Genomic DNA, 25781 nt, shown 5'->3' with positions numbered 1-25781 from the left:
GTGAACTCCAGCATGTCAAGTGACTGAAGCTTTTTTAATCACGGCATTTACAATGCCATACGTGCTCCAAAAAGGCTACGTTTTAGCTAAAGAAGCAGCAGCGTTTCAACAAAGTCTGATCTTCAAACAGTAAACGCTTAAGTGTCTAAATACTACTCCTCACTACTGCTCATGCTGCCGTATCTTCAGGCTCTATTCAGTCGCTACGTAGAGTTGTACAAACAGCAATATATGAATCGAGACCAGGAATGTTAAGAACACTGATTTACACAAAGGCAATAAGGTAGTGGGGATCACACGGTACGACCTCACATCCTGCTTGCACGGTCCTGTGAAGAGGCTGGAGGGATCAAAAGGAAACAAGCACGCCCAACGTGGGGCTCGAACCCACGACCCTGAGATTAAGAGTCTCATGCTCTACCGACTGAGCTAGCCGGGCGCCTGCGTCACTTTCCCCTGCACTTTTCCTCGATCACGCTCCAACTGTTGCCTCCTGCGTTGTCTACATCAAGCAGGAAATTACGCAATACAGCTACTGTTCCACAAAAAGGACAGCTGTTTTACACTGACGTCACTCCTTCGGAGGGAATCCAGACTGTGTAAAGCACACTCTGTATGGTTCCGAGTGGCTCTGAATGGTTACACTCAGTTTAGTGTCTTACTGGGGCTTTCAGGAGGAGCAACTTCACAGCTTGTCAGGATGGCCGAGTGGTCTAAGGCGCCACACTGAAGGACTCGTGTCTTTCCAATCCGCTTGGGTGTTCTGGTCTCCGGATGGAGGCGTGGGTTCAAATCCCACTCCTGACAGACATGCTTTTTTTGCCTGTCTGAAGCTGCCAATGGCTATAGGAGGAGAATGGACAAACCGCTCAGCAACAACTCGAAGGGCTCTTTGTGAACACTGGAGGTTGATTAGCAGAGATACAAAGTTAGGCAGCTTTCGCTTTCTGCATTCAGAACTCTTTGGGATCCCTGTAATCAAGGACAGATCTACGCTAAAATGTGCATTTAGATTCATTTGATATATTCGCCCCATCGATTTGCAACGCACCCCTCAAACCTCACAACCCAATACCAAAAAGGCGTCATTTGCAACAAGCATTCCACTGCGAATACGCAGGCAGGTCCGAATAAAATAAAAGCCCGAATAAAATCTTGCCGAAAAAAACTGCAATCTGCAAATCTGCAGAGGGTAGCAGCATGAATTCAACAACTGGCACTCGGTAAAAACGTTCTGAAGCCGCAAATCCTTTTGATGCCAGGCGGTGCATTCAGACACCGCTACTCTGCATAAGACATGAGAAATGCCGAACGCCAAACACATTGATGCCATCAATACTGCTACTTCTGCCTTCGCTTTAAACTGTATTCAGCGGGCACGTAGAGTTTTAAAAGGGCAGGACTATCTTGCACTGTGTGAACTCCAGCATGTCAAGTGACTGAAGCTTTTTTAATCACGGCATTTACAATGCCATATGTGCTCCAAAAACGCTACGTTTTAGCTAAAGAAGCAGCAGCTTATTAGCTAAAGAAACAGTAAACGCTTAAGTGTCTACGTACTACTCCTCACTAGTGCTCCTGCTGCCGTATCTGTAGGCTCTATTCGGTCGTTCCGTAGAGTTGTCTGCAAGTGGCAATATCTGAATCGAGACCAAGAGTGTTAAAAACGCTGATTTACGCAAAGGCAGTAAGGTAGTGGGGATCACACGGTACGACCTCACGTCCTGCTTGCACGGTCCTGTGAACAGGCTGGAGGGATCAAAAGGAAACAAGCACGCCCAACGTGGGGCTCGAACCCACGACCCTGAGATTAAGAGTCTCATGCTCTACCGACTGAACTAGCCGGGCGCCTGCGTCACTTCTCCCTGCGCGTTTCCTCAAGCCTGAATAAAATAAAAGCCCGAATAAAATCTTACCGAAAAAATCTGCAATCTGCAAATCTGCAGAGGGTAGCAGCATGAATTCAACAACGGGCACTCGGTAAAAACCTTCTGAAGCCGCAAATCCTTTTGATGCCGGGCGGTGCATTCAGACACTGCTACTCTGCATAAGACATGAGAAATGCCAAACGCCAAACACATTGTTGCCATCAATACTGCTCCTTGTGCCTTCGCTTTAAACTGTATTCAGCGGGCACGTAGAGTTTTAAAAGGGCAGGACTATCTTGCACTGTGTGAACTCCAGCATGTCAAGTGACTGAAGCTTTTTTAATCACGGCATTTACAATGCCATACGTGCTCCAAAAAGGCTACGTTTTAGCTAAAGAAGCAGCAGCGTTTCAACAAAGTCTGATCTTCAAACAGTAAACGCTTAAGTGTCTAAATACTACTCCTCACTACTGCTCATGCTGCCGTATCTTCAGGCTCTATTCAGTCGCTACGTACTGTAGAGCTGTATAAACAGCAATATCTGAATCGAGACCAGGAATGTTAAGAACACTGATTTAGGCAAAGGCAGTAAGGTAGTGGATCACACGGTACGGACCTCACCTCCTACTTGCACGGTCCTGTGAACAGGTTGGAGGGATCAAAAGGGAAGCAGCACGCCCAACGTGGGGCTCGAACCCACGACCCTGACTGAGATTAAGAGTCTCATGCTCTACCGACTGAGCTAGCCGGGCGCCTGCGTCACTTTCCCCTGCACTTTTCCTCGATCACGCTCCAACTGTTGCCTCCTGCGTTGTCTACATCAAGCAGGAAATTACGCAATACAGCTACTGTTCCACAAAAAGGACAGCTGTTTTACACTGACGTCACTCCTTCGGATGGAATCCAGACTGTGTAAAGCACACTCTGTATGGTCCCGAGTGGTTCTGAATGGTTACACTCAGTTTAGTGTCTTACTGGGGCTTTCAGGAGGAGCATCTTCACAGCTTGTCAGGATGGCCGAGTGGTCTAAGGCGCCAGACTCAAGGACTCGTGTCTTTCCAATCCGCTTGGGTGTTCTGGTCTCCGGATGGAGGCGTGGGTTCAAATCCCACTCCTGACAGACGTGCTTTTTTGCCTGTCTGAAGCTGCCAATGGCTATAGGAGGAGAACGGACAAACCGCTCGAAAGCAACAACTCGAAAGGCACTTTGTGAACACTGGAGGTTGATTAGCAGAGATACAAAGTTAGGCAGCTTTCGCTTTCTGCATTCAGAACTCTTTGGGATCCCTGTAATCAAGGACAGATCTACACTAAAATGTGCATTTAGATTCATTTGATATATTCGCCCCATCGATTTGCAACGCACCCCTCAAACCTCACAACCCAATACCAAAAAGGCGTCATTTGCAACAAGCATTCCACTGCGAATACGCAGGCAGGTCCGAATAAAATAAAAGCCCGAATAAAATCTTGCCGAAAAAAACTGCAATCTGCAAATCTGCAGAGGGTAGCAGCATGAATTCAACAACGGGCACTCGGTAAAAACCTTCTGAAGCCGCAAATCCTTTTGATGCCAGGCGGTGCATTCAGACACTGCTACTCTGCATAAGACATGAGAAATGCCGAACGCCAAACACATTGATGCCATCAATACTGCTCCTTCTGCCTTCGCTTTAAGCTGTATTCAGCGGGCACGTAGAGTTTTAAAAGGGCAGGACTATCTTGCACTGTGTGAATTCCAGCATGTCAAGTGACTGAAGCTTTTTTAATCACGGCATTTACAATGCCATATGTTCTCCAAAAAGGCTACGTTTTAGCTAAAGAAGCAGCAGCGTATTAGCTAAAGAAACAGTAAACGCTTAAGTGTCTACGTAGGACTCCTCACTAGTGCTCCTGCTGCCGTATCTGTAGGCTCTATTCGGTCGTTCCGTAGAGTTGTCTGCAAGTGGCAATATCTGAATCGAGACCAAGAGTGTTAAAAACGCTGATTTACGCAAAGGCAGTAAGGTAGTGGGGATCACACGGTACGACCTCACGTCCTGCTTGCACGGTCCTGTGAACAGGCTGGAGGGATCAAAAGGAAACAAGCACGCCCAACGTGGGGCTCGAACCCACGACCCGACAACGTGGGGCTCGAACCCGACTGAGCTAGCCGGGCGCCTGCGTCACTTCTCCCTGCGCGTTTCCTCAATCACGCTCCCACTGTTGGCTCCTGCGTCGTTCATTATTGAATAGGAAATTACGCAATACAGCTACTGTTCCACAAAAAGGACAGCTGTTTTACACTGACGTCACTCCTTCGGAGGGAATCCAGACTGTGTAAACAGCTTATGGTTTGTATTCCTCCAAAGGGCCCTAGCAAAGGACAATATTACACCAAAGCTGGAAAGCACACTCTGAATGGTTCCGAGTGGCTCTGAATGGTTACACTCAGTTTAGTGACTTACTGGAGCTTTCAGGAGGAGTGACTTCACAGCTTGTCAGGATGGCCGAGTGGTCTAAGGCGCCAGACTCAAGGACTCGTGTCTTTCCAATCCGCTTGGGTGTTCTGGTCTCCGAATGGAGGCGTGGGTTCAAATCCCACTCCTGACAGACGTGCTTTTTTGCCTGTCTGAAGCTGCCAATGGCTATAGGAGGAGAACGGACAAACCGCTCGAAAGCAACAACTCGAAAGGCACTTTGTGAACACTGGAGGTTGATTAGCAGAGAGACAAAGTTAGACAGCTTTCGCTTTCTGCATTCAGAACTCTTTGGGCTCCCTGTAATCAAGGACAGATCTACGCTAAAATGTGCATTTAGATGTCAAAGACCGAAATATAAACGCGGCAGAAGAAACCTGCAGCACAACGCAATATTCGCCCCATCGATTTGCAACGCACCCCTCAAACCTTGCAACCCAATACTAAAAAGGTCGTCATGTGCAACAATTATTCCACTGCGAATATGTTTTATTAGGCAAGCCTGAATAAAATAAAAGCCCGAATAAAATCTTACCGAAAAAATCTGCAATCTGCAAATCTGCAGAGGGTAGCAGCATGAATTCAACAACGGGCACTCGGTAAAAACCTTCTGAAGCCGCAAATCCTTTTGATGCCGGGCGGTGCATTCAGACACTGCTACTCTGCATAAGACATGAGAAATGCCAAACGCCAAACACATTGTTGCCATCAATACTGCTCCTTGTGCCTTCGCTTTAAACTGTATTCAGCGGGCACGTAGAGTTTTAAAAGGGCAGGACTATCTTGCACTGTGTGAACTCCAGCATGTCAAGTGACTGAAGCTTTTTTAATCACGGCATTTACAATGCCATATGTGCTCCAAAAAGGCTACGTTTTAGCTAAAGAAGCAGCAGCGTTTCAACAAAGTCTGATCTTCAAACAGTAAAAAAAAGTCTGATCTACAAACACCAATATCTGAATCGAGACCAAGAGTGTTAAGAACACTGATTTAGGCAAAGGCAATAAGGTAGTGGATCACACGGTACGGACCTCACCTCCTACTTGCACGGTCCTGTGAACAGGTTGGAGGGATCAAAAGGGAAGCAGCACGCCCAACGTGGGGCTCGAACCCACGACCCTGAGATTAAGAGTCTCATGCTCTACCGACTGAGCTAGCCGGGCGCCTGCACCGATTCTCCCTGCGCGTTTCCTCAATCGCGCTTCCACTGTTGCCTCCTGCATCGTCTACAGCAAACAATTAGAAATACAATAGCAATACAATACAATCGCGGTTCCCCTAAAACCAATTCTTGAACAGTTGAATTGGTGACTACATTAAATACTTTTCTGCATTGTTTAAATCGGTATTTTGAATGATTCTTGGACTTCTTTTATGAACACGAAGAGACCGCCAAGTTTAACTTTATATTCGCCTGATTCGTCTGTAACACACCTCAAACGCTATTTTTCATCTTAAGAAGAGGGTACTGCTACGACCAATTGCAGTCTCATAAAAGGTAAATGTTGTTTGAAGTGTGTGGTTGGTCAAGATGTGAAAAGACCACAATTCAAACTCGTTTCCCCTGTTTTTTACAGAAATACCTGAATCGTGCCCCAAAGCGGTAAAAAATACTAAATTACAGAACGGCTCAAAGGTCGAGGTACGACATCTGTCTTATTTGCACTGTACTTCAACACGATGCGGGACGGATGAAAAGCTAACACGCCCAACGTGGGGCTCGAACCCACGACCCTGAGATTAAGAGTCTCATGCTCTACCGACTGAGCTAGCCGGGCGCTGACGGTGTGCCCGTCTGCCCTTTTTCTGAATCGCTTCACAGTCTTCGCCTCTTTAAGGATCGTGTTTTACGTATAACCCATCCTGATATGTAACGATGTTCCGGGACTGCAAATGAAATCCTGCAGGAGCCAGTAGAACAGGACTGGAACGGATCTGAACCAGCGAGTTTTATTTCCCTAAATCTCCGTTCACTGCGTGCATTCAGTCTGATGAACGCCTTGGCTCTGTGTTGTTAAATGCAGTCCCCTGTGGCCTTTGTAATGGCGTCTTATTTTGAATACATCACAGTCTGGGGTAGGACAGCTGTCTCAGTATCAACTAGCCCGCCGTACTACGTGTGCTGTTTGTGAAGGCATTTCCAGAGCACCGGGCGCCTGTAGCCGATTAGTTCAGGTATTCAAATCATAGTGCCATAAACGCCAAGAGCACGCGTTGGACTCCTGTTCGTGCTTAAAGGATTGTAGTACGCTTATATTTTGCACCATGTATCGGGCAAACCCCAACAAAACGTTTTAGTCTTGGCTCAACTGTGCTGCATTTCATTATACCAAAAGAAAAATAAAGAGCACAGAACAGAAAGTGAAATTTACAACATAGTGCAGTCAATATGATCCAAAATTATAAAGAGTAGTAGATTTGAGTAATATTCAATCCTTACATTACATTTTGTAAGCTAGGTAAGTGTCACTAAATCTTTGCACCTTGTAAATTCCATTATGTTTAATTTAATTTTTCATAACAGTATTTGCAGTTCAATTCGTGCGCATAAAACATGTTGTTAGCGTAAGAAATAGCATTCTACAGAGGAAATATTGTCACTACCTCGTTTTCACTAACATGAAAATAATGTGGAAAAGGTGTGGCCACTGTTGTCCCGCATCCCACTGAAGGTTAGAGATTCGGTTTAATGCAGAAGATAACCAATGAGGTTTTGAAGGAACTCGAGTAAAAATATTCAAACTTTTTCCTACGCCTTAAAACCGAATTAGTTTTAAAAACTTAAAACTGATGTACTTGTGTAATTTATCATACAAGTGAAGTAAATGTTTAACTATATGTTTTTATCAGAAAATTATTTGCATTTTCTTGGCTGTTTCATTGTAAACCCACTGCTGTCCACAACAGTGTGTGCAATGCGATCCACAAAACACGCCTTTTATGTCCCGCTTCCCTGAAGCTGTTGCATTTAAATGATTATTTGCAGTAAACATCAAATGAGTAGTGAAGTCATTAATGAGCCCTCAGAGCGGCATGCTTAAAAAAACTGTCTCTCTAGGTAAGGGTCTCTGTAAATCTTTGTTCCTTGTAAATTCCAGTAAACGCTGAAGTGTCTACGTACTGCTACTAACTACTGCTCCTGCTGCCGTATCTTCAGGCTCTATTCAGTCGCAACGTAGAGTTGTCTGCAAGCGGCGATATCTGAATCGAGACCAGGAGTATTAAAAACGCTGTTTTACGCAAAGGAAATAAAGGTAGTGGGGATCACACGGTACGACCTCACGTCCTGCTTGCACGGTCCTGTGAACAGGCTGGGGGGATCAAAAGGAAACAAGCACGCCCAACGTGGGGCTCGAACCCACGACCCTGAGATTAAGAGTCTCATGCTCTACCGACTGAGCTAGCCGGGCGCTGAGAGCCTACTTGTCTGCCCTTTTTCTGAATCGCTCCACAGTCTTCGCCTCTTTCAGGATCGTGTTTTACGTATAACCCATCCTGATATGTAACGATGTTCCGGGACTGCAAATGAAATCCTGCAGGAGCCAGTAGAACAGGACTGGAACGGATCTGAACCACCGAGTTTTATTTACCCAAATCTCTAGTTATGCCGCCGTTCAATGCGTGCATTCAGTCTGATGAACGCCTTGACTCTGTGCTGTTAAATGCAGTCCCCTGTGGCCTTCGTAATGGCGTCTTCTTGCGTTCCGCTACAATCCTTGATTTTCTTGATGCGGGCTGCTTTTAAAAAATCATCACGTATTCTGCGCTATGTACTGATAGTTTCACGGCCGTGTAGTGAAATCATTAATGAGCCCTTAGAGCGGTATGCTTAAAAAAAAAAACTGTGTGTACTCTATCAACGGGCACCTGGTTTTCCTCCCAGCTCCCGAACAAATGTTGACTAACAGGTAGATCAGAGTCAAATTGACCCTTTCGTTCGTGTTTCCCCCCCTGTGTTTGACGGGTGTACCGTAGAGGGTTGCGACCTAGGAGTGAATCCGGTATGCAACGGACTGATATATATAGTTCAGATGGGCAGCTGCGTCAGTATGCGTAGCCTGTAAATATATATATATATCCGACTAGCGAATCTGCTTCCCCGAATCTCGGAACTCGTTATGACTAACCTCACTGCATGCATTCAATCTGCTGAGCACGTTAGTTATACGTGTTCAGCCTACGCTTGACCTTGATGTGGTAAGGGAAAAGTGGAATATCCAAATTAGTCAAATACTTTATGAAGACACTTGGGGTCGCCGTCAACGCCTCTCGGATGTGGCCGGTTAGCTCAGTTGGTTAGAGCGTGGTGCTAATAACGCCAAGGTCGCGGGTTCGATCCCCGTACGGGCCAGCTATTTTATCATCTTTTTTTCCCACTTTTATCGATTAGGATTGTTTTAGACGATTAATTCACTAGTAAATAATCTTGCTTCAAAATAATTTAAAAAGAACCAATCGAAACAATGTCTAACAGAGAGAAGTGCAGTGTAAATGATATTAAACAGTAAAACTTGTTTAATATGAGATACGGTACTAATAAGGGTTTAATTGTTCTCCCGCCCTCTGATAGTCGGTGTGCGGGGAGCGTACTGGCGCACTTTAGCTGACGTCGGATCATCCAAGTGGGGTTACACCCTATTGGAGGGGAGTCCCCCTCACCTGTTATTCGGTCTTCCGAAGAGCTGACAGAACTGGGCTCAGGCGACTTGCAGAATGTCACAGTAGCGCCGTAAAACTAGTTTATTCCCTGAAATGCTTTGCTTCAGAAGAGCGAGCATCGCATGCCCCGTGTCGACTAAATGGGTCGCATAACTCAAGAGAAACAGGATGAGGAAAATCGTGCATAAGAGGTTTGTGCTCACATTGTATCTTAACATGTTGCGATCTCAAGTTTTGAAAGAATACAGAGCTAATGCAACTTGCAGCCCTTACAGACGAATTTATTTTCTAACAGAAGATGTCGCTACACGCCGAATATCCTGCCTGTCTTGTGCTATAGAACAGGCGGTCTTCAGAATTTATCATATAAAAGTGTTTCGACTTCTAAAGTTTTGTTATATAAAATGCTGTTTTTTTCATCGCTATCTTTTCATATTACATAAAAGATATATATATAGAGAGAGAGAAACGAGAGATTTATAAATACTCATTATAGCTTCACGCTATTTATCGATTTTTCATTGCCCTTTCCCGCAAAACTGGAAAAAAAATTTGATGTGCGTTTTTCTTATCTTGCCAGTTTTGACTACGTAGGAGCCAAACACTGTGAAGAAGGAACGAAATAATGTGCTCCTGATGACGACTTGAGAAGGAAGAGAAAAAGGGAACTAAGAGGGTTAACATCCTTTTATTGTTCCTGGACATGGTTTTAACGTGCTTCATGTATTTTCAGAACGTCATTCCCTTCTTTTTAGCAGTTAATTTTTAACACAGGACTGCCCTATTCATGGGGTATGCTCTGTAGTTTGCGCGTTTTCTTCTTTCGTCGTGTACACTTAGTTAAACTAGATTGTTTTTGTAACATGTTCAGACACCGAAGGCTTTTGCAATGGCATTGATCATTCGGTTCTGCCAGACGACACCTCTGTCTTTATCTTGGACATGCCAGCATGTAGTGTGAAACGGCGCTCTGGGGAGCTCCTGACATTGTGCTGCGTATGTTCAAACATCTCGATGAAGCGCTATTCCTCTCTCCCTCCAATGGGTTTCGTCAGTCTAGAGAAACGTCATTTAATTTCCCACTTTAAAATGCCATCGGTTTTCCCTCAACCTCGGACTTCAGTAAAACAAGGGAATATACATATGTAAATAAAAACAAAGGGACGTGTTGGCAAATACTTGACCTTTATGACAACCACATGACTTCCGCTTATTCGAGAAATTTGATCTTGAAATGTGTCTGCCTTCGCAGGCCGAGAGCCGTAACCTGCCGCTTCAGCTGCCCCGCGCTTCCGATGGGATTACGGACAGCTCTTGTGCAACATACCTGTGGGAGGAGTTACAATTGCAGAACGCACACTGTCCAACTGAAAAACCTGCTACATGAAATAAATTATTTACATAAAACTTGTCTGTTTTCCTACAATGCGTACACAGTACATACAGTCCCCGAGAAAAAGTTTGAGAGCCCCCTAACTTGGTCAGATTTCTCGCACATTTTAGAACTAAAACGTACTTGGATCTTCATGAAAGTCCAAATTAAATTATAAATATAACCTTACTAAACATGCAACACAAAGACGAGTATGTATATTTGATTATTTAAATAACAAAATAATACAGCAGTGAATGTCCTCGGGTGAATATGTATGTAAAGCACTTTTACATGGGTAACAGGTGGCACGCCTTTGAGCAACGAATTCAGCTACATGTTTCCTGTAACTTTTTATCAGTCTCCCACAATGCTAAAAGCATTCAACTGTTAAGTCATGAAAACAAATAGGGATTTTATCATTGTCGTTTTTAGAGTTATTTAAAGATAATTGTCACTTTTTAACCTTATGGTACTGAAAGAGTTCTGAGTGAAAAATGTGATCATATGTCGTTTTGTCTTCGTACAGCCATTGTATTGTGGCTGTATTGTGTTACTGTTGTACATGTTATACGTACAGATGTATATGCGCAGATGCTGAAGTGAGAAATTCCAGCACCTTTTGGGTGAAGGGGAAACTTAGTGAGGTCACATGGTACATGACCTAAGTGAAATTTAGCTGGGATATTAGGGTTAACACAACTACTCTCACAAACAGTGCCATAGGATCTTCAATGTCCAGGGAATGAAAGCTTTGTCTTTTCTCCTAATACAAATGATGAAACCTCCTAGAACACAGTGTCCTTTTCGCAATACTAGGGCATTGATCTGGAAATTCTGGTTCAGAGGGAGTAATGATCCACAATCATTTACATCAACAACCACATTTCCTTTAGAGATCTGACATCACAGTATTGACTAGGTACAGCCTTGCTTAGTTTTTTAGATGTGTTATAACTATGTGTTGCATAACGATCAATTTAGACACAAGCCATATATTGTTTAAGTACTGATACCAAATTCAAGATGGGGCAAACATCTGACTGATGACACTTAAGAGCACAGTGTTACACATGGATAGCAGAAATATAGTAACCCCTGTGTCATATATCACATTTCATGGTTCATCATTTCAAGCCACTGTACAACAGTCATAAGAGACAGGTATACACAAATGAAACAAATTAAAATTAAAAGCTCAACTATGAAGTGAGTTTTAAGATAGGGTTTGCTTTATCAGAAGTGCTGCCTGAATTTCAAGATCTGATATGGACTAGGAGATGAGTCCACAGTGCTGGGGAAACAGAAGAGAAAGCAAAAGCTTACAGGCTCACAGTTTGGAGCCATGTACTTGGAACTGAAAGAAAAAATGGAAACTGAACAAAAATGGACCAAGAACAGGGTCTTGTTTGAGGCCAGATGGGATCAGTTTTGCTGAAAAAGAACAATGACCAATTTGGTTGTTTTTTTAATCAGGTAATAAAGATTTAAACTGTAACAATGTAGTTTTGGTAATACTAAGAATTCTCTGATAATAACTGAGTAAGATGGTGACTATATTCAGTTTTTTAAACTGCAAGATTAAAGACTGAGGCACAAATTCCCAACTTTAATGATCCATTGATAGCATGCATGACAATGGGACAGGGCATTGCCAACTTTGAACAGAACAAAGCAAAACCAGTTGATGTACCAAAGGCAGTAATGTGTAAATCATGTTGTTGTTTTCTGGAGGCAAGCAATCTAAAGTGCTATTAAGGACAGAATAATAAAGAGTAATTGAGTCCTCACATCAAAAGGGCTAAGGGCTCCTGAAAGTAGGCCTTAAGATGCATTGTAAAAAATAAATAATGAATAGACCTAATGTTGAATGAAATGTAATAGCACATGCATCTCCTGGAACATAAAGGAGCAACTTATGTAACAGGCATGTTGGCACAGTACATTCATCTTGTAGACAATGTGAGTAAGAAATAAAAAGGTTAGCAAAATGCTGAAGCTTATAGCATCAAATTGGAATCTAGGGGTGTTAAATGTTAAAAACTAAACAAGTAAGCCATAATTTACTGTAGAACATTATTAACAGTACACGTCTGGTCACCACTTTACAAAACTATGTTGGTGCTCTGTAATTGATCCAGAGGAACCAAATACATCATTGGGATTATAGACATGTCCTACACTAATGGGCTAAATATTATGTCCATTACCCCTGACCAAAGAGGACATCCAGAGGGCCTGATTCACATAGTCAGAATCCTTAAAGGCATTAACAGGATAAAGAAGAGAACACAAATGCAAACTAACTCAGGAAACCTTCTTGAAGAAAAGGCCAGGTTGTATTTTAAGTTTAATTAACTACAAGCCGAAAAATGAGGTACATGGGCTAAATGATCTTCTCCAGACTTTTGCAACATTCCTTATGTCTATGCATAATGTCACGTTTGCAATGCAATCTTATTTAAAGTAAAATAAAATCAGACTTAATGTGCCAAATCGTGTTTAGGATAGATTGATGTATTTTCTTCTTGATTTAAGTACTCTTCATAATACACATGCTTGTTTTGCATATTGTACTAAAAATGACAAATACTTTCATCCTGACTGTGCGTCTTTTCAATTACTGGGCACTAGGTTTCACATGAGCCTCTTGCAGGTTCCTCTAATAATGGAACTTCTCCCCTGTTTTTCCTTGTAATTATTTTAACGGAAGAATCATTACATTTATCAGTAATTTAGTCATATTAGACTAAGGAATTTGGCAGAGTTACAAAGTTTATTAATACTATTACTGTGCCGAGAAAAGGCTTGTGAACGCAAACTATTATAATGAGCATCTCAATTTCTTACCATGATGATAAATTCTATCACCATAATAACTTTTTTAAATTACAACTGGTATAGTAGTTTATGAAGTAAAAAAGTACTGTAGATGAATAACTGAGAATCAGTGTACATGTATGTGAAATAGTGAAAAGTTTAAGTACTACAATTAAGGGAATAATTATAATGAGGTGGTTAATAAATGGATAACAAGTCTTTAAGTATAAGGTTGGGCCACCTTATCCTACAGTTTACAATGGATGGAAATATTGTGAGTTTGGTCTTCTCAATACAGGATAGTGGAAATACACACAATCTAAAGGAATTTCAGAGGACCTCAGAAAATTAGTAGTTAATGCTTATCATTTTGGAGACAGTTACAAAACTACTTCTAAACATTTGGGACTCTATCCATCTACTGTTAGACAGATACTGTAGTCTACAAATGAAAAAATGTAACAATGACCCTATCCAGCTCCAGTCATCCTGCAAATTGCTCCCTGAGCCACTCAGAAAACCATCCAAGAAGCCCATGGTGACATCTAAGGCTTTCCAGGCCTCACTGAAGCTTATATCATTGTTCAGGCCTCAACTATCAAGAAAAGACTGAACTGGAATGGTTTTCTTGGGACAATAGACAGGAAGAGGGCATTGATCCTTACTTGCTGCCCATCTCAAGTTGGCCAAAGAGCACCCGGACCATGCACAAGACTACTGCAAGAGCTTAAGCCCTTTAGCCCCAATGAATAGTGCTGGCCTGTGTTGTACGCACTGCTTGCCAGGATAGGCTCCCCCACAGCTCTGTACTGGATAAGATGGTTAGAAAATGGGTGGATGGATGAAAAATGTTATGAATAGTAAAAACCAAACACTGTCTGACCCACATAGCTTGCCATCATAGATGGAACTGAGAATCTGCTGTTGTATTGGCACATTCTGCAGGAGAATATCACACCGTCCATTTGTCAGCTGAAGCTGAGCCAAAAGTGGGTCATGCAGTAAGACTATGATCCTAAAGGAACAAGTAATAGGCTTATTCCATGCTGAAAAAAAGAAGAGAGAAAACACAACGTTTCGGCCGTGGAGCCTTCTTCAGGTGTGAGCTCTTCTTCAGGTGTGGCCACCTTCTTCAGGTGTGAGCTCACACCTGAAGAAGGCTCCACGGCCGAAACGTTGTGTTTTCTCTCTTCTTTTTTTCAGCATAGAATAAACCTATTACTTGTTCCTTTGCAGCCTACGCATGCTGACGCAGCTACCCACCTGAACTATGATGCTAAATACACAAGCTGATCTGCAACAAGATGACTGAAGAGGTACGTAATTTCACATTTTGGATTGGCCAAGTCAAAGTCTGAATCTAAATCCTGAGGCAATGTTATGGCAGGGGCTTGAAGCAAACTGTTTAAGCAAAGAAACCCTCAAATGTTACTGACTTTTGAAGCAGCTGTATATGGAAGAATGCACAATTCCTCAAGCAAGAGACTGATAAAAAGTTACAGGAAATATGTAATTGAAGTCACTGCCGCTGTATGATATATACTGTATAATATATATGAGAATATGAATCAGCCTACAGGTTTGACAATTTTTTGGCACTGTACACGTGTTACTGTAATACTTCAGTACAGTATTGATATAATTCACAGCTGCTTCTTTCAGGGAATGTCTAGTTTGCTATTTTAACAGTAACCTATCTCTTTTCCCTAACCTCCTTCAAACATCCAGTCAGTTTTCTATTTGCCTTAAGCTGCTGAAATGAGGTATCAAACATCCCTTCTGGTCGGTGTTATTATTGTAGATCATACTACAAGTCAACATCTATGTGACATACCCCACAGAATTAAGATGAGGGTACATTTGTTTTTGCAGTTGCGTATGTTCTGTACTGGGAAGCATCATTTTCTCTACCTGTGATCCAATGTTCTGTGTGAATTGTGAATTATAGATAATCATCTCAACATTAATCCATTTATTACTAGTATTTAAAATAATTTAAGCAGGGGAACTTAAGATGTTTTTGTACCATATATTACTTTGCAATACAAAGTTTGCGGAATTCATCATTGAAATAGAATGATATACACTTCCTAAGAATACATATTTGATATTTACTGTATTTTAGTAATAACTGCTGGATTTACGCAAAACATTTGATTTCATTCAGCAAGTCAGTGATCCACATTCCCAGTCTTGAAGAGTAACAACTCTGTAGATTTTAACAGGGTATTAGATTATTGATTTGACTTAAGACCTTGAAACAATGGCAATATAAGAGAATTTTGGTTTTAATTGACTCAAGAGTTATCCGTCCAATCAATCAATTTGAATTAGAATCTCAGATTTAATGAATTCCAGAAGGCCCTTTGGCTCTCCAAATCCAGGTGTAAAAATCATCAGTACAGTTGAAATATTACATAAACAGTGAACACTGCGCAGTGACAAATATTTATAAAAAGAAGACGGATACAAGTGCCCCTTGTATACTGAACAATCATGAATATTCGCAAAATACTGATAATTGTTGGCCAGGAGCACTTAGGAGCACTTAGCGCGCAAAACCATATGACCAAGCCAATATTTCCTCCTGCAGGTACAGCAGAGAAAAACAAGTCAGTGGTTGTGAGGATTATTGTTTGTAAGGACAGACTTACATTTGTCAATAAAATTAATTTCCAGTCACACAAGCCCATCAGAAGATTGAAGGGGATTCCTTAGAGAGCTATAGTAGAAGGAAGCTTCGCATCTGCAAAGATGGTAAAAGAGTCCAGGTCTCTGTAATTTTTAAACCATTTTCCATTAAAACATTCTTGAGCCAAATGCATCAGAAAGTACAAAAAACACAACTGCAACAGCAGCCATCTTTAAGGATAATGTATATGAATAGCCCACTGGCTGCAAAGAGGCTTAAGGAAAGAATAAAAACAAAATAAAAACATTACACGATGGACAATTCTACGAATATTGAGTGTTTGTCGGTACTGTTTAATTGGTAACGCGACATGTAAGAAACATTTAATCACAAGGGGGGGAAAACACTTGTTAAAAAAAACTTCTTAAAAGTCTGCTGTGCCTTTCATTTTTGTTTTTTAAAAAAAGTGTTCGTTATGTAAGAAACCATGAAGTGAGAAACTTAGAAATTGTCCCGAGTATATCAACCGTGTGTAGCAAAGTGAAAAAAAAATCCAGAATGATCAAAGTCTATTAAAAAAGAGGTGTTACGAATTCACCAGACAAGTTTACCGTCTATAACCGGAAACATCTCACGCATGTGCAGAAGTAGTCTTACTCTGTGACATGGCTAGATACATTCTACTGGAAAAAAAGAGAGAGAAACGGTTTCATTAAGAAAAGGAGTCAGGAGCGCTTGATCTTTTTCATTAATACATTTACCAGAAGTTACCAGAAGAGCTTAATCAGAGCGGTGCGGAAAAGAAGCAGTCATTGAAGGATCTCAGAGTTGCTAAGAAAGAAAAGTACAAGAAAAGTCCGCCGATGCGACTGGGGGAAGTCCCGAAGGAAATCCCCAGTAGGTACTGGAATATTATTTCGAAATTGTATGTACCGATCTATTATACGGCTGACCCTTCTCTCTGGGAGATGTTCGTAGAGCCCTCAGTCGAATAAAAAGTTAGTGCGCGTCTCAAGTGAAGAACACAGCGAATTTTAACCTGGAATGCTGGAGGAATAGCGGAGGGACATCCGATGTCGGCTCTTTCAGGTTGCGCAGAACGCCCGATCGCTGGATACAACCAAGCTGATTCTCTGATGGAAAGCATAAAGCGAGAAAACGCGGCGCTCAAAACAAAACTACAGAGCTACAATACTTTAAACACGTTCTACCACGAAACGAATCAAGAAATCGCCAAGTTAAGCCATCAGATGTGCCTGAAGGACAATATCATTGCTGACTTGAAGACAAGATTGGCCGCATACGAAAACACGACGGTTCATATGGGTGGAGAGGAACCTCTGGTTTTTGGACCTTCTAAATCCTTGTTCGAGAACCTGTGTCAAGAAATCGGTAAACTTAAGCATCAGCAGAGAGAGACCGAAAGAAGCGCTGATCGGCAATTGGGAAACATGAAACTAGTAAGTGATTTTTTGGTGTATAATGTGTACATCTGCTGCTTAAGATGTTATAATACTGCATTAAATGCATTTTATTTGTAGCGGTTCCCCTGCTATTAGTAATAATTCCTTTTTTTTATCTGAAAAATAAATATCTATATATATTAAACTAGTGGGTAATTTAATTATGACTGTAAGCCGCTGTAAATTGAAAAGGATTGTAATTTTCTTGTGACGCAAATAGAAAGGGGGATTTCTGCAGCGTCTGATGTAGGATGTTAGGAAGTTTCATTATAGGCCAAATGGTTACGGCTATATTTCCAATTCCGCCTCGCTGAACAAAGACAATTCGGGTTATATTACAGTATCGGTATAGTTAATTAAATTAGGTATTTTTTATATTTATGTCCAATATTTAATGCACTTCTCAACTGTAATTAGAGTAATTATTTAAAAAGTACACAACATTTTGAACTTGGGTTGGACTCTGCTGACCTAGTTTTATTATAATCGAAGAATAAACGGCTGAGTGAACTACACATTCTATAAACGTCTTCCAGCTTTTAGCGATGAACGCGAGTGTGTGTTATATTGCTTACAACTCTAATTTAATTCAACTCTATAGCTCGTCTTTTTAGTGCCTTAGACAAATATCTCAATATCGTAAAGGTTCAGACATTCAGCGAAATAATTCATTTGCAATACTGAAACCGGAAGAGTAAAAACTTAAAACAAGCAACCTCCACTTTAGCTGGAAAAACTCAGTTTTTCCAAACCCCAAGAGCATTTCTCAGGGAAGAGCTGTATCATTTCATGGAAGGCACCGATTGGCAATGCTGGTGCTTTCACTAGAAACAAATGTGACTTGTTTATATGGTTTTTAAAGTTATCATTTACATTCATAAGCGTCTGTAAACAGGGTAAATGCAAACAGAAAATCAAGATTGTTTTGTTGTTGTTTTCAAAAGTATCTTATCTGGTTTGGTTGTTTTGTTTTTACTTGTTAATTTGTTTGGGGATTTCTTCTGTTTCTCTGCCATCCCTTTCCATTATGCCAGAAAGTGCATGGAACCTATTTTTGAAAAAAGGACTGTTTTGAGTTTAGTGTCCTGCGTTTTTTTTTAATGCTATTAGCATGTTGTGTTTCAGGGAATGTTCATGTCTGTGATTCTGTATTCTTACAGTTTCATGATAAGATGAAGAAATATGTTGATGTAGATACAGCATATAGACTTAGTTGAACATATGCCATTACATGTTTACTTCATTTGACCACACTAGGTAGATCAATTGACAAAAAAAATATGTTCTCAAGGTGTTTGAACAAGCTAGCTTCTGTGCATATAGTTCCTGCAAGATAAGGGCATGACACTGAGAAATGAGAGAAGCCTCCTTTGTTCCAGTCATTTAGTAAGCAATGAATTTAAGATCATATACAGTACAGTGCAAAACTGAAGGTCAGCATCTCATCATTACTCTTCCCCAGTCTGTGTGTGGTCTGCATTGGACAGGATAACATTTAAATGATGTGCTTTAAATAGATATAAAAACACACACACAGCATAGGTATTCAAGATAAAACAACTCTTTATTTAAGATTAGCAACAAGCGTTTTACTTCTTGTAACTGTAAATCCCCACTCTCCTTGAATTTCAGGAGATTCAGGAGCTGCAGCAGCAGCTGAGTGCCAAAGAGCAGGAAATCCAGAGAATCACCAGCAGGCCCCAGCACGAGAAGGACCTGGAGATCATGCAGCTGCAGCAGACCGTGGCGGAGAAGGACAGAGTCCAGGCCACAAGGGCGGTCCTGTGCTACTCTCTCGCCGAGGAGGCTGAAAATCTCAGGGCCCAGCTGGGCGCCACTGTAGGCGTGTGTCAGCAGCTACTGCAGAGACTGGAGAGGAAGCAGCAGAGGGAGGACTCCACCAGCAGTGCCACTCAATCAGAGCAGCCCAGAGAGGTACCTCAACCTGAGAGAAAGAGACCGTACAGTCCCTTATCATACACTGCTCTCAGCCTGCTGTAATACCACTGATGTACTCCGCGTGACTTTAGAGGAAATGTTAACATTATCCCAGCCAGAAAAGAATGCCAATAAGGCAAACCAATTCCAGTCTTTGCAAAGCTTATATAGTTCTTGACTGTGATTGCTAATCCTTGGTTTCCTGTTTTGTATCTCTCCAGGGTGCGGATTCGTCAAATTCTGCTCAGCTTCAAGCCTTGATTTGCCGGCTACAGGAAGAAAACAAATCTCTGAAACAGCAAGTGGCATATGTAAGTCCGCCGTGCTCAGCCTGTTGTGTTATGGTGGTTACATCTTAAAAACATAGCAGGGCCAACGCGATGCACATGTTTCAAGGTAGAGAAAATACTCCCCTCTTCTTTTCTGATTAATTAAACATTGGTTTATGATTACAAAATGATGGAATGAACCTTCGCCTACACATGATGACACAGCTCCCTGCTGAAACAAGTGTAAAGATTGTAATGAAATGTATATACTGTAGGTAAGGTATATAGGTGACTGTAAATAATATCCCCAAAACTGACCATGTTATCATATCTCTACGACAGGTAGAGAATTTGAACGCCAAGTGGCAGAAATACGACTCTAGCCGGGAGGAGTTTGTCAAAGGGCTGTGTCAGAAACTGAAGCAGCTGACTCCCCAGCCTGCTAATGCCAGCATGATGCAGCAGGAGATCGTGAGGCTGAACCGACTGCTGGAGGAGAAGATGAAGGAGGCAGCCAAGACAGAGGAGAACAGGAAAGGAGACAGAGAGCAAATCCAAATGCTTGAGCAGCAGGTAATAATATAATACCTACTGCATAAGAAGGAGCCCTTCCTTCACTGGCCTGTAAGACAGTGAGGGACGCTTTGCACAGCTCTTGCAATCTCTCAGCTGTGTTGTTGATTCATCGTTGTTTTCCGGGATCTTGTTTTCCAGGTGCTAATTTATGCCGATGACTTCAAGTCCGAGCGAGCCGACCGAGAGCGGGCCCAGAGCAAAATACAGGACCTGCAGGAGGAGATAGTCAATCTCCAACTCCAGCTCAGGAGACAGGCAAGGATCTAGAAAGACCTAGGTTAATATTCATCCATTTAGGAAATAAGAAATTGCATCAGTCCTAACATTAACCTAACCCATTGTTCCGCTTCCTATAGGTTTATTCCCCCCTAGATAACAAAAAGAAAGGTGTGTTTTAAATACGAGTGAAGTAATGAAGTAAATATTTTAAAATGCGGATGTATTGCATCATGCTTAGTCTAATTGATTATTCGATTATTGAACCATAACCAACCATAGTTTGGCTATATGCAACCATAAGCACAGGTAATATATACCCATTCTATTGAATATCAGATCTATTTCTGTGCACATTACCATCCATTTCCCTTAAATAGGCTTAGGATCACTGGGAAACAGAACATTACCTATTGACAGGTTCATTGCTTTGCAATTGCACAGTCACTAAACTCAGTTAATAAGGATGTGTTTTATTGGTTCATTTCCTAGGATTCCAGAGATCAAGCTACCTCATGCCGAATATGCATTGGACATAGAAACGTCGTTCGCATAGAAACGGATGCTGCTGAACCATTGCTGAGAAACAGCCCTGATCCACCGGGGGCAAAGCGATCCAATGATGAGGCTGCGCTGGAACCTGCAGTAACAATTAGGACTGAGTTCAGAGCCTCTGCTGACTTGCAGTGCCCAAGGTGCTTCATCTCTTACAGTGATGATCAGACAGCAGAATTCCTAAAACACTGTACAGAGTGTGCGGAGTTATGACATGAAGAAATAACCGAAAGAAAACCCCACCCTATAGCTATCTTCAGAAAAGTAAAGCACTACGAGTCCGGCCTCAGTCCTTTGCGAAATAACAGCTGCTGTACTGTGGTCTAAAACAGCTACAATTTTATGCTTTTATTGCCTTTTAGTTGTTGTTTATGGCGACTTTTAGATACCATCAACATTTTCACATTACAGGTTACATAAAAGATATAGGTTAGACTGGAGTTTTGTTAAGTCAATTTCAGACTATTTTAAACGTATTTCTTAATACATAGTTTTATTGTACCCATTTATACATTTTCTATCTCCTTTTCAAATCATAAAACTGATTTCATGAATGATTTGATAATGAACTGACACTGTCATATGACATATTTATTTACCACATATTGCCACAAACCAGTTTGTAGCAACATACTGTATACCTCACATAAACTGAATTGCTACAGGGTGGTCTATGTTCTGTAATCAATACTATGCTGTCCACCTTAAAGTCTTGAACGTTCTGCACTTTTCTTTTATGGACAGTGTGTTTTAAGTAAATAATAAGTAGTTTACAAAATATTTAATTTATACTTAATTTATTTTCAAGTGTATTGTATGAATTAAGTTCATCACCTCTTTCTTCGTAATGGTGCTGTTAATGTTAATATTGTACATAGTAAATATTTTCTGAATATGTTGTTTGTTTTTACTTGGAAAGTATGTCAGAGGTGAAAAACGTGAGTAATGTTTTGTTATTTGTACATGTTTTTGTGGTGTTAAACATCTGGGCATAGTTCCTACAAAGTTAAAATTCCTGCCAGCATCTGGCTGTTCCCTGTTTATATATGTGAAATGATTTAAGTTGTAAAAATGTGGTTTCATCTTTGTACACAGAATATGACAAAAGAAAATGTTTGTAATATGCTGTACAAAATGTCAGACTCTATACTGAGTTTAAATAGTTTTGCACTAATACTTTTTGTGACACGTCAAACTAATAATTGATTTGTTGTAGTTCAGAATAAGAGCGTATGTTTGATAAAACTTATTCGGTAGTGCCATCTTGGAAATCATATTTTTTTATAATAAAATATTGAAGTTTAAGTCACGTGCATGTGAATACAGTATGTACGGACACAAATAAGATATGTGGTATCTGATGTTGTGATACTTATTCATTGTCCTTCTCAGACATCAGAGGATCAGACTGAAGTAACAAATCATTTGTAAGCAGCATTTCCCCCTTTGAATTTACAAGAAACCTTAACCCAAAGCAATCAATATATTTAATCAATATATTTAATTTCCTTTACATAACGTATAATGAGAGGCGTTAACAATGCAAAAAATGCTATTGATTCCAATACTCATTTGTTGCATTTGTAACGCATTTGTTCTCTCATTTGGTTTCAGTCCTTGTCAAACTTGATTGCACTTCGGTTTCCTGGATCATAAGTTAGCTGGTGAAACTGGGAATGGAATTCCTGGTTGCTGATGTGACTTGTACGTGAGAGACAAGAATAATTAAGGGTGGAAGAAATATCCTCATAGTAACATGAAGTAGATAGTTTTCACTGATACCATTGTATGACTTAAGTGAATACCAGCCCGAAACAATGGTGCTTTTGTGTTCACAGCAGTTCCAGGGCTGAATCCAAAAGTGAAATAACAAAGCATGTTTTAGAGGACTGGAGCAACAGAAGTGATAATTGGAAAAGAGCTGGGCATAGCCAGACCCTTTTAGGTGGGAAGACATTTATGTCCTACAAGCCTTTAGTGTAATATGGACTCTTCCATACATAAATGTAGTCATCTCTTTGTTCTTAACACTGAAAGTAATTATTTTAGGTGTTAAATATGGGGTCCCATGTCAAGTTGAAAACCTTTACAGAGACATTCTGAAGACACCCTACAAGCTAATGGAAAACTGGCATTGAAAACAACGCATGAAAAACTATATAAGTTGTTTGAAGTTTGCATGAGGTGTGCTGGCTTTGCTACTGTATGCTTTCAAGTGCTGAAATACCTAAGCAAGCCAAAATGTACTGAAAAACACCGAAACAGTATTGGCACTGAAGAGGAGCAATGATGCTTGCGAAGGTGTTAGATTGAACCACTGTAAAACTTTACCAAACAAACGTTATGCAAACATCTGCATAAAACATAGACCAATACAGACTTGTCACTAAAACTTGTTCTTAACAATCACGATTATGGGACAGAACAAGGTGAAAATTATATTTTAGTCTATCTCAATGCACTGCTACAGTACAATGACGGTACTCAGCCACTGCAGAAACTGTACTTTTAGAGAGTGTCTGGAAAGCCAATGATTAAAGTAAAACTTTTTTAAAAAAAGCTTGTCAAGACTTACTGTATGAGAGTTTTATCTTTATTCATCTATAACCATAAGGACAGTGTACAGAAAGAAGTGAACTAATGCATGCCACATACAGTACATTTTCAGAAGTGAGGTGGGGCTTACTTTTTGACACGTATGAATGTGTAAGTTGATGAATAACATGATCGTGCATGAAGAATTGGGAAACATGGAACGAGGAATGCAAGGTTAATTAGTAAGCAAACTGACCCACACTGAAAGTAAAGGGTGCAGACACACACCTAAAACAAACAGAAAGCCATATGAACAATTTCTCTGTTCCCACTCATTCACTAATCTACTGGGTGACATGCATTGCAATGGTCTCCCTATTTTCACAATTTCTGAAATACTTGTGCTGGCGTTGTTACTTATGGTTGAATTTATTGTTTGTATTTCACGAGGTTGCTGGGTTTTCCATTATGACTTGCCTTGACAGTTTCCTTGGGATTATCCCTCTTGTTTTTTTCAACCACACCATGCTCTTAATAGTTATATTTATTGAGCTCTTTCTGTGAAGTATTTGCCAGATAACGCCTTTATATACTGTATGTAGCATACAGGTAGTATTTAAGTAGGATGTTAAATTTTCGGAGCTATATTCATATTTCTTAAATTACTTTGAGCGATGTTCAAAAGGTCTTTATATTAGCTTTCAACATCAGTCAGGAGGCACATTCGCCTGTGGGGAAAAAAATATTCACCTTTTCTTTGCTCTTGTCAGCTCTCTCACAGTAATATTCCTTTTTGAGTCAATATCTCCCACTATTGTTTTTTTAACTGTGGGTTAAAATGATTTGACACAGAGTTCTGCATAACTCAGAACGGCTCATTAGAGGGACATTTTCTGGAATTTCCACATCCCTATACATGCCATTTTGGATCACTTTTTTAAAATCATGCCTAGGTTATTGTACCAATACAACAGACAATTTCTCTCATAGAAAGTGTGGGAAAAAACTGACAATCCATTCGGTTTTCTCAGGTTGGACCTCATGACTTCTGTGTAGGGCTCAGAGATAATGACATTGTGAAATTCATTATCTTCTACCTACAAACAATATTTTTATCAACTCCTTTTTGTAATACTAAAATTTGGGGGGGATTTTTGGAAAATATGTCATTCCCATCTTGAAATAGCACTCAAAGGTCACCAAAGTCATCAATATAAACTTTTAAATATTTGAAGAAATATGTGAGCCTTGATGTGCTTTATTGATCTTACTCCCATATTTGCCCCAATGTTTTCTCTACTTTCATGACAACTTCATATTGCTGTAACTACTGTATAATACTGAGCAACATTGAAGAGACTTATGTGAGACCTCATGTCTGAAAAAAAAAACATTCAGATTTTAATATAGTTCACATGACTACATTCCCAATTTATTAAAAATAAATAGGAGAAAGTAAGCATACCCACGTCCATTCATGAACGTCTGCAGATTTTCATTCCAGTTCAGCCCTTAATACAGTATATCAGTTGAACTAGTTATTGGCTTAATTGGAACAGGTTAGCAGCAGCTTTAAAGGGATTAGACTTGAGCACCTCTGTATTACCACGTTACTAATCAGCCATTTCATCGGTCACGGCTGGTCAACGGACCAGCGATCCAGTGCTAGCAGGACAAACTCAATTTCCAGCCCCTCCATTTTCATTATTACAGCCAGCTCCTTAATTGTTAATTAAAGGGTTAGCTTTAGCATGGGAGCTGGTTGCATCGAAGTTCTGAGAGGGATTGGATTGGAGGAGCCACAAGCCTGAATCTGCAATATCAGCGGTAGGCAACCCGGCTCCATGTCTGTTGGGCTGCCAAGGTGTTATGCCGGCGTCACACTGCACGACTTTTTCTAGGATTTTCAGGCGTAGCCGGCAAATCACAGCGAGATGTAGAGAGTCGCAGCGCGCCCGTTACCGTCAGGATGTACAGTATAGTGCGACACCCCAGCAACTCATATAACGTGCAATAGCGTTATCTCACAAGTACACATCTGTCTCACTGCCCACCCCTACGACTCTCTGCGACTCGCTACGACAAAATCAAACTGGTGGGGGTGGGCAGTGAGCCAGATGTGTACTTGTGAGATAACGTCATTGCGCAATACTAATTTGTTGACAATATTTGTTTAAAGGGTGTTTTATATTTTTAACCGTGTTTTATTTTGAAAAAAATCGTTCTATATTTATAAAGAGGAATTATGTTTTTGAAGATGTTTATTTGTGGGAAACAATGCCTGTGTTACGTTTTTCAAGATGTTTACGTGCTTGTTCTCCGTGTTGTTTGTTTACTTTCATGCGGTGCTCTTCTTGTGCTTCAAGTGCTCTTGCACTCTTCCCCCGGTGAACTCGTAGAAAAGACATTTTATTGCCAGCA

General features: G+C 40.9%; 1 protein-coding gene, 1 long non-coding RNA gene and 9 other non-coding genes across 12 annotated transcripts; 5 read left to right on the top strand and 6 right to left on the bottom strand.

The window, feature by feature from the left end:
• Positions 1 to 366: 366 nt before the first annotated feature.
• trnak-cuu (transfer RNA lysine (anticodon CUU)) lies at positions 367 to 439 on the bottom strand. The gene has a single exon. It is a non-coding gene; the product is annotated as a tRNA-Lys (tRNA).
• Positions 440 to 1775: 1336 nt separating this feature from the next.
• trnak-cuu (transfer RNA lysine (anticodon CUU)) lies at positions 1776 to 1848 on the bottom strand. The gene has a single exon. It is a non-coding gene; the product is annotated as a tRNA-Lys (tRNA).
• A 695-nt stretch (positions 1849 to 2543) lies between these two features.
• Positions 2544 to 2620, bottom strand: trnak-cuu (transfer RNA lysine (anticodon CUU)). The gene has a single exon. It is a non-coding gene; the product is annotated as a tRNA-Lys (tRNA).
• A 255-nt stretch (positions 2621 to 2875) lies between these two features.
• trnal-caa (transfer RNA leucine (anticodon CAA)) lies at positions 2876 to 2988 on the top strand. Its single transcript has 2 exons — positions 2876 to 2913; positions 2943 to 2988. It is a non-coding gene; the product is annotated as a tRNA-Leu (tRNA).
• Positions 2989 to 4347: 1359 nt separating this feature from the next.
• On the top strand, positions 4348 to 4460 carry trnal-caa (transfer RNA leucine (anticodon CAA)). Its single transcript has 2 exons — positions 4348 to 4385; positions 4415 to 4460. It is a non-coding gene; the product is annotated as a tRNA-Leu (tRNA).
• A 955-nt stretch (positions 4461 to 5415) lies between these two features.
• Positions 5416 to 5488, bottom strand: trnak-cuu (transfer RNA lysine (anticodon CUU)). Its single transcript has one exon. It is a non-coding gene; the product is annotated as a tRNA-Lys (tRNA).
• A 542-nt stretch (positions 5489 to 6030) lies between these two features.
• Positions 6031 to 6103, bottom strand: trnak-cuu (transfer RNA lysine (anticodon CUU)). Its single transcript has one exon. It is a non-coding gene; the product is annotated as a tRNA-Lys (tRNA).
• Positions 6104 to 7662: 1559 nt separating this feature from the next.
• trnak-cuu (transfer RNA lysine (anticodon CUU)) lies at positions 7663 to 7735 on the bottom strand. Its single transcript has one exon. It is a non-coding gene; the product is annotated as a tRNA-Lys (tRNA).
• A 432-nt stretch (positions 7736 to 8167) lies between these two features.
• LOC148677563 (uncharacterized) lies at positions 8168 to 10391 on the top strand. The gene is made up of 2 exons (XR_015933890.1): positions 8168 to 9175; positions 10237 to 10391. It is a non-coding gene; the product is annotated as an uncharacterized LOC148677563 (long non-coding RNA).
• trnai-aau (transfer RNA isoleucine (anticodon AAU)) lies at positions 8603 to 8676 on the top strand. The gene has a single exon. It is a non-coding gene; the product is annotated as a tRNA-Ile (tRNA).
• Positions 10392 to 16446: 6055 nt separating the features above from the next.
• On the top strand, positions 16447 to 22130 carry tnip2 (TNFAIP3 interacting protein 2). 2 transcript variants are annotated; one of them, XM_088647767.1, is made up of 6 exons: positions 16447 to 17268; positions 18904 to 19206; positions 19431 to 19520; positions 19821 to 20051; positions 20193 to 20331; positions 20763 to 20897. In XM_088647767.1, the coding sequence occupies exons 1-5, from the start codon at positions 16882 to 16884 to the stop codon at positions 20319 to 20321; spliced, it is 1140 nt and encodes a 379-aa protein (XP_088503893.1). In that variant the 5' UTR covers positions 16447 to 16881; the 3' UTR covers positions 20322 to 20331; positions 20763 to 20897. The 2 variants fall into 2 exon arrangements, with proteins under 2 accessions (XP_088503893.1, XP_088503806.1); XM_088647680.1 differs by having other exon boundaries at positions 16448 to 17268; positions 20193 to 20309; positions 20763 to 22130.
• The last annotated feature ends 3651 nt before the right edge of the window (positions 22131 to 25781 follow it).

The sequence above is a fragment of the Lepisosteus platostomus genome, chromosome 1 (assembly GCF_059453375.1).
Source record: "Lepisosteus platostomus isolate fLepPlt1 chromosome 1, fLepPlt1.hap1, whole genome shotgun sequence".
Taxonomy (NCBI): domain Eukaryota; kingdom Metazoa; phylum Chordata; class Actinopteri; order Semionotiformes; family Lepisosteidae; genus Lepisosteus; species Lepisosteus platostomus.
The sequence above is the reverse complement of the archived record's forward strand: the minus strand, read 5'-3'. Positions and strand labels throughout refer to the sequence as shown.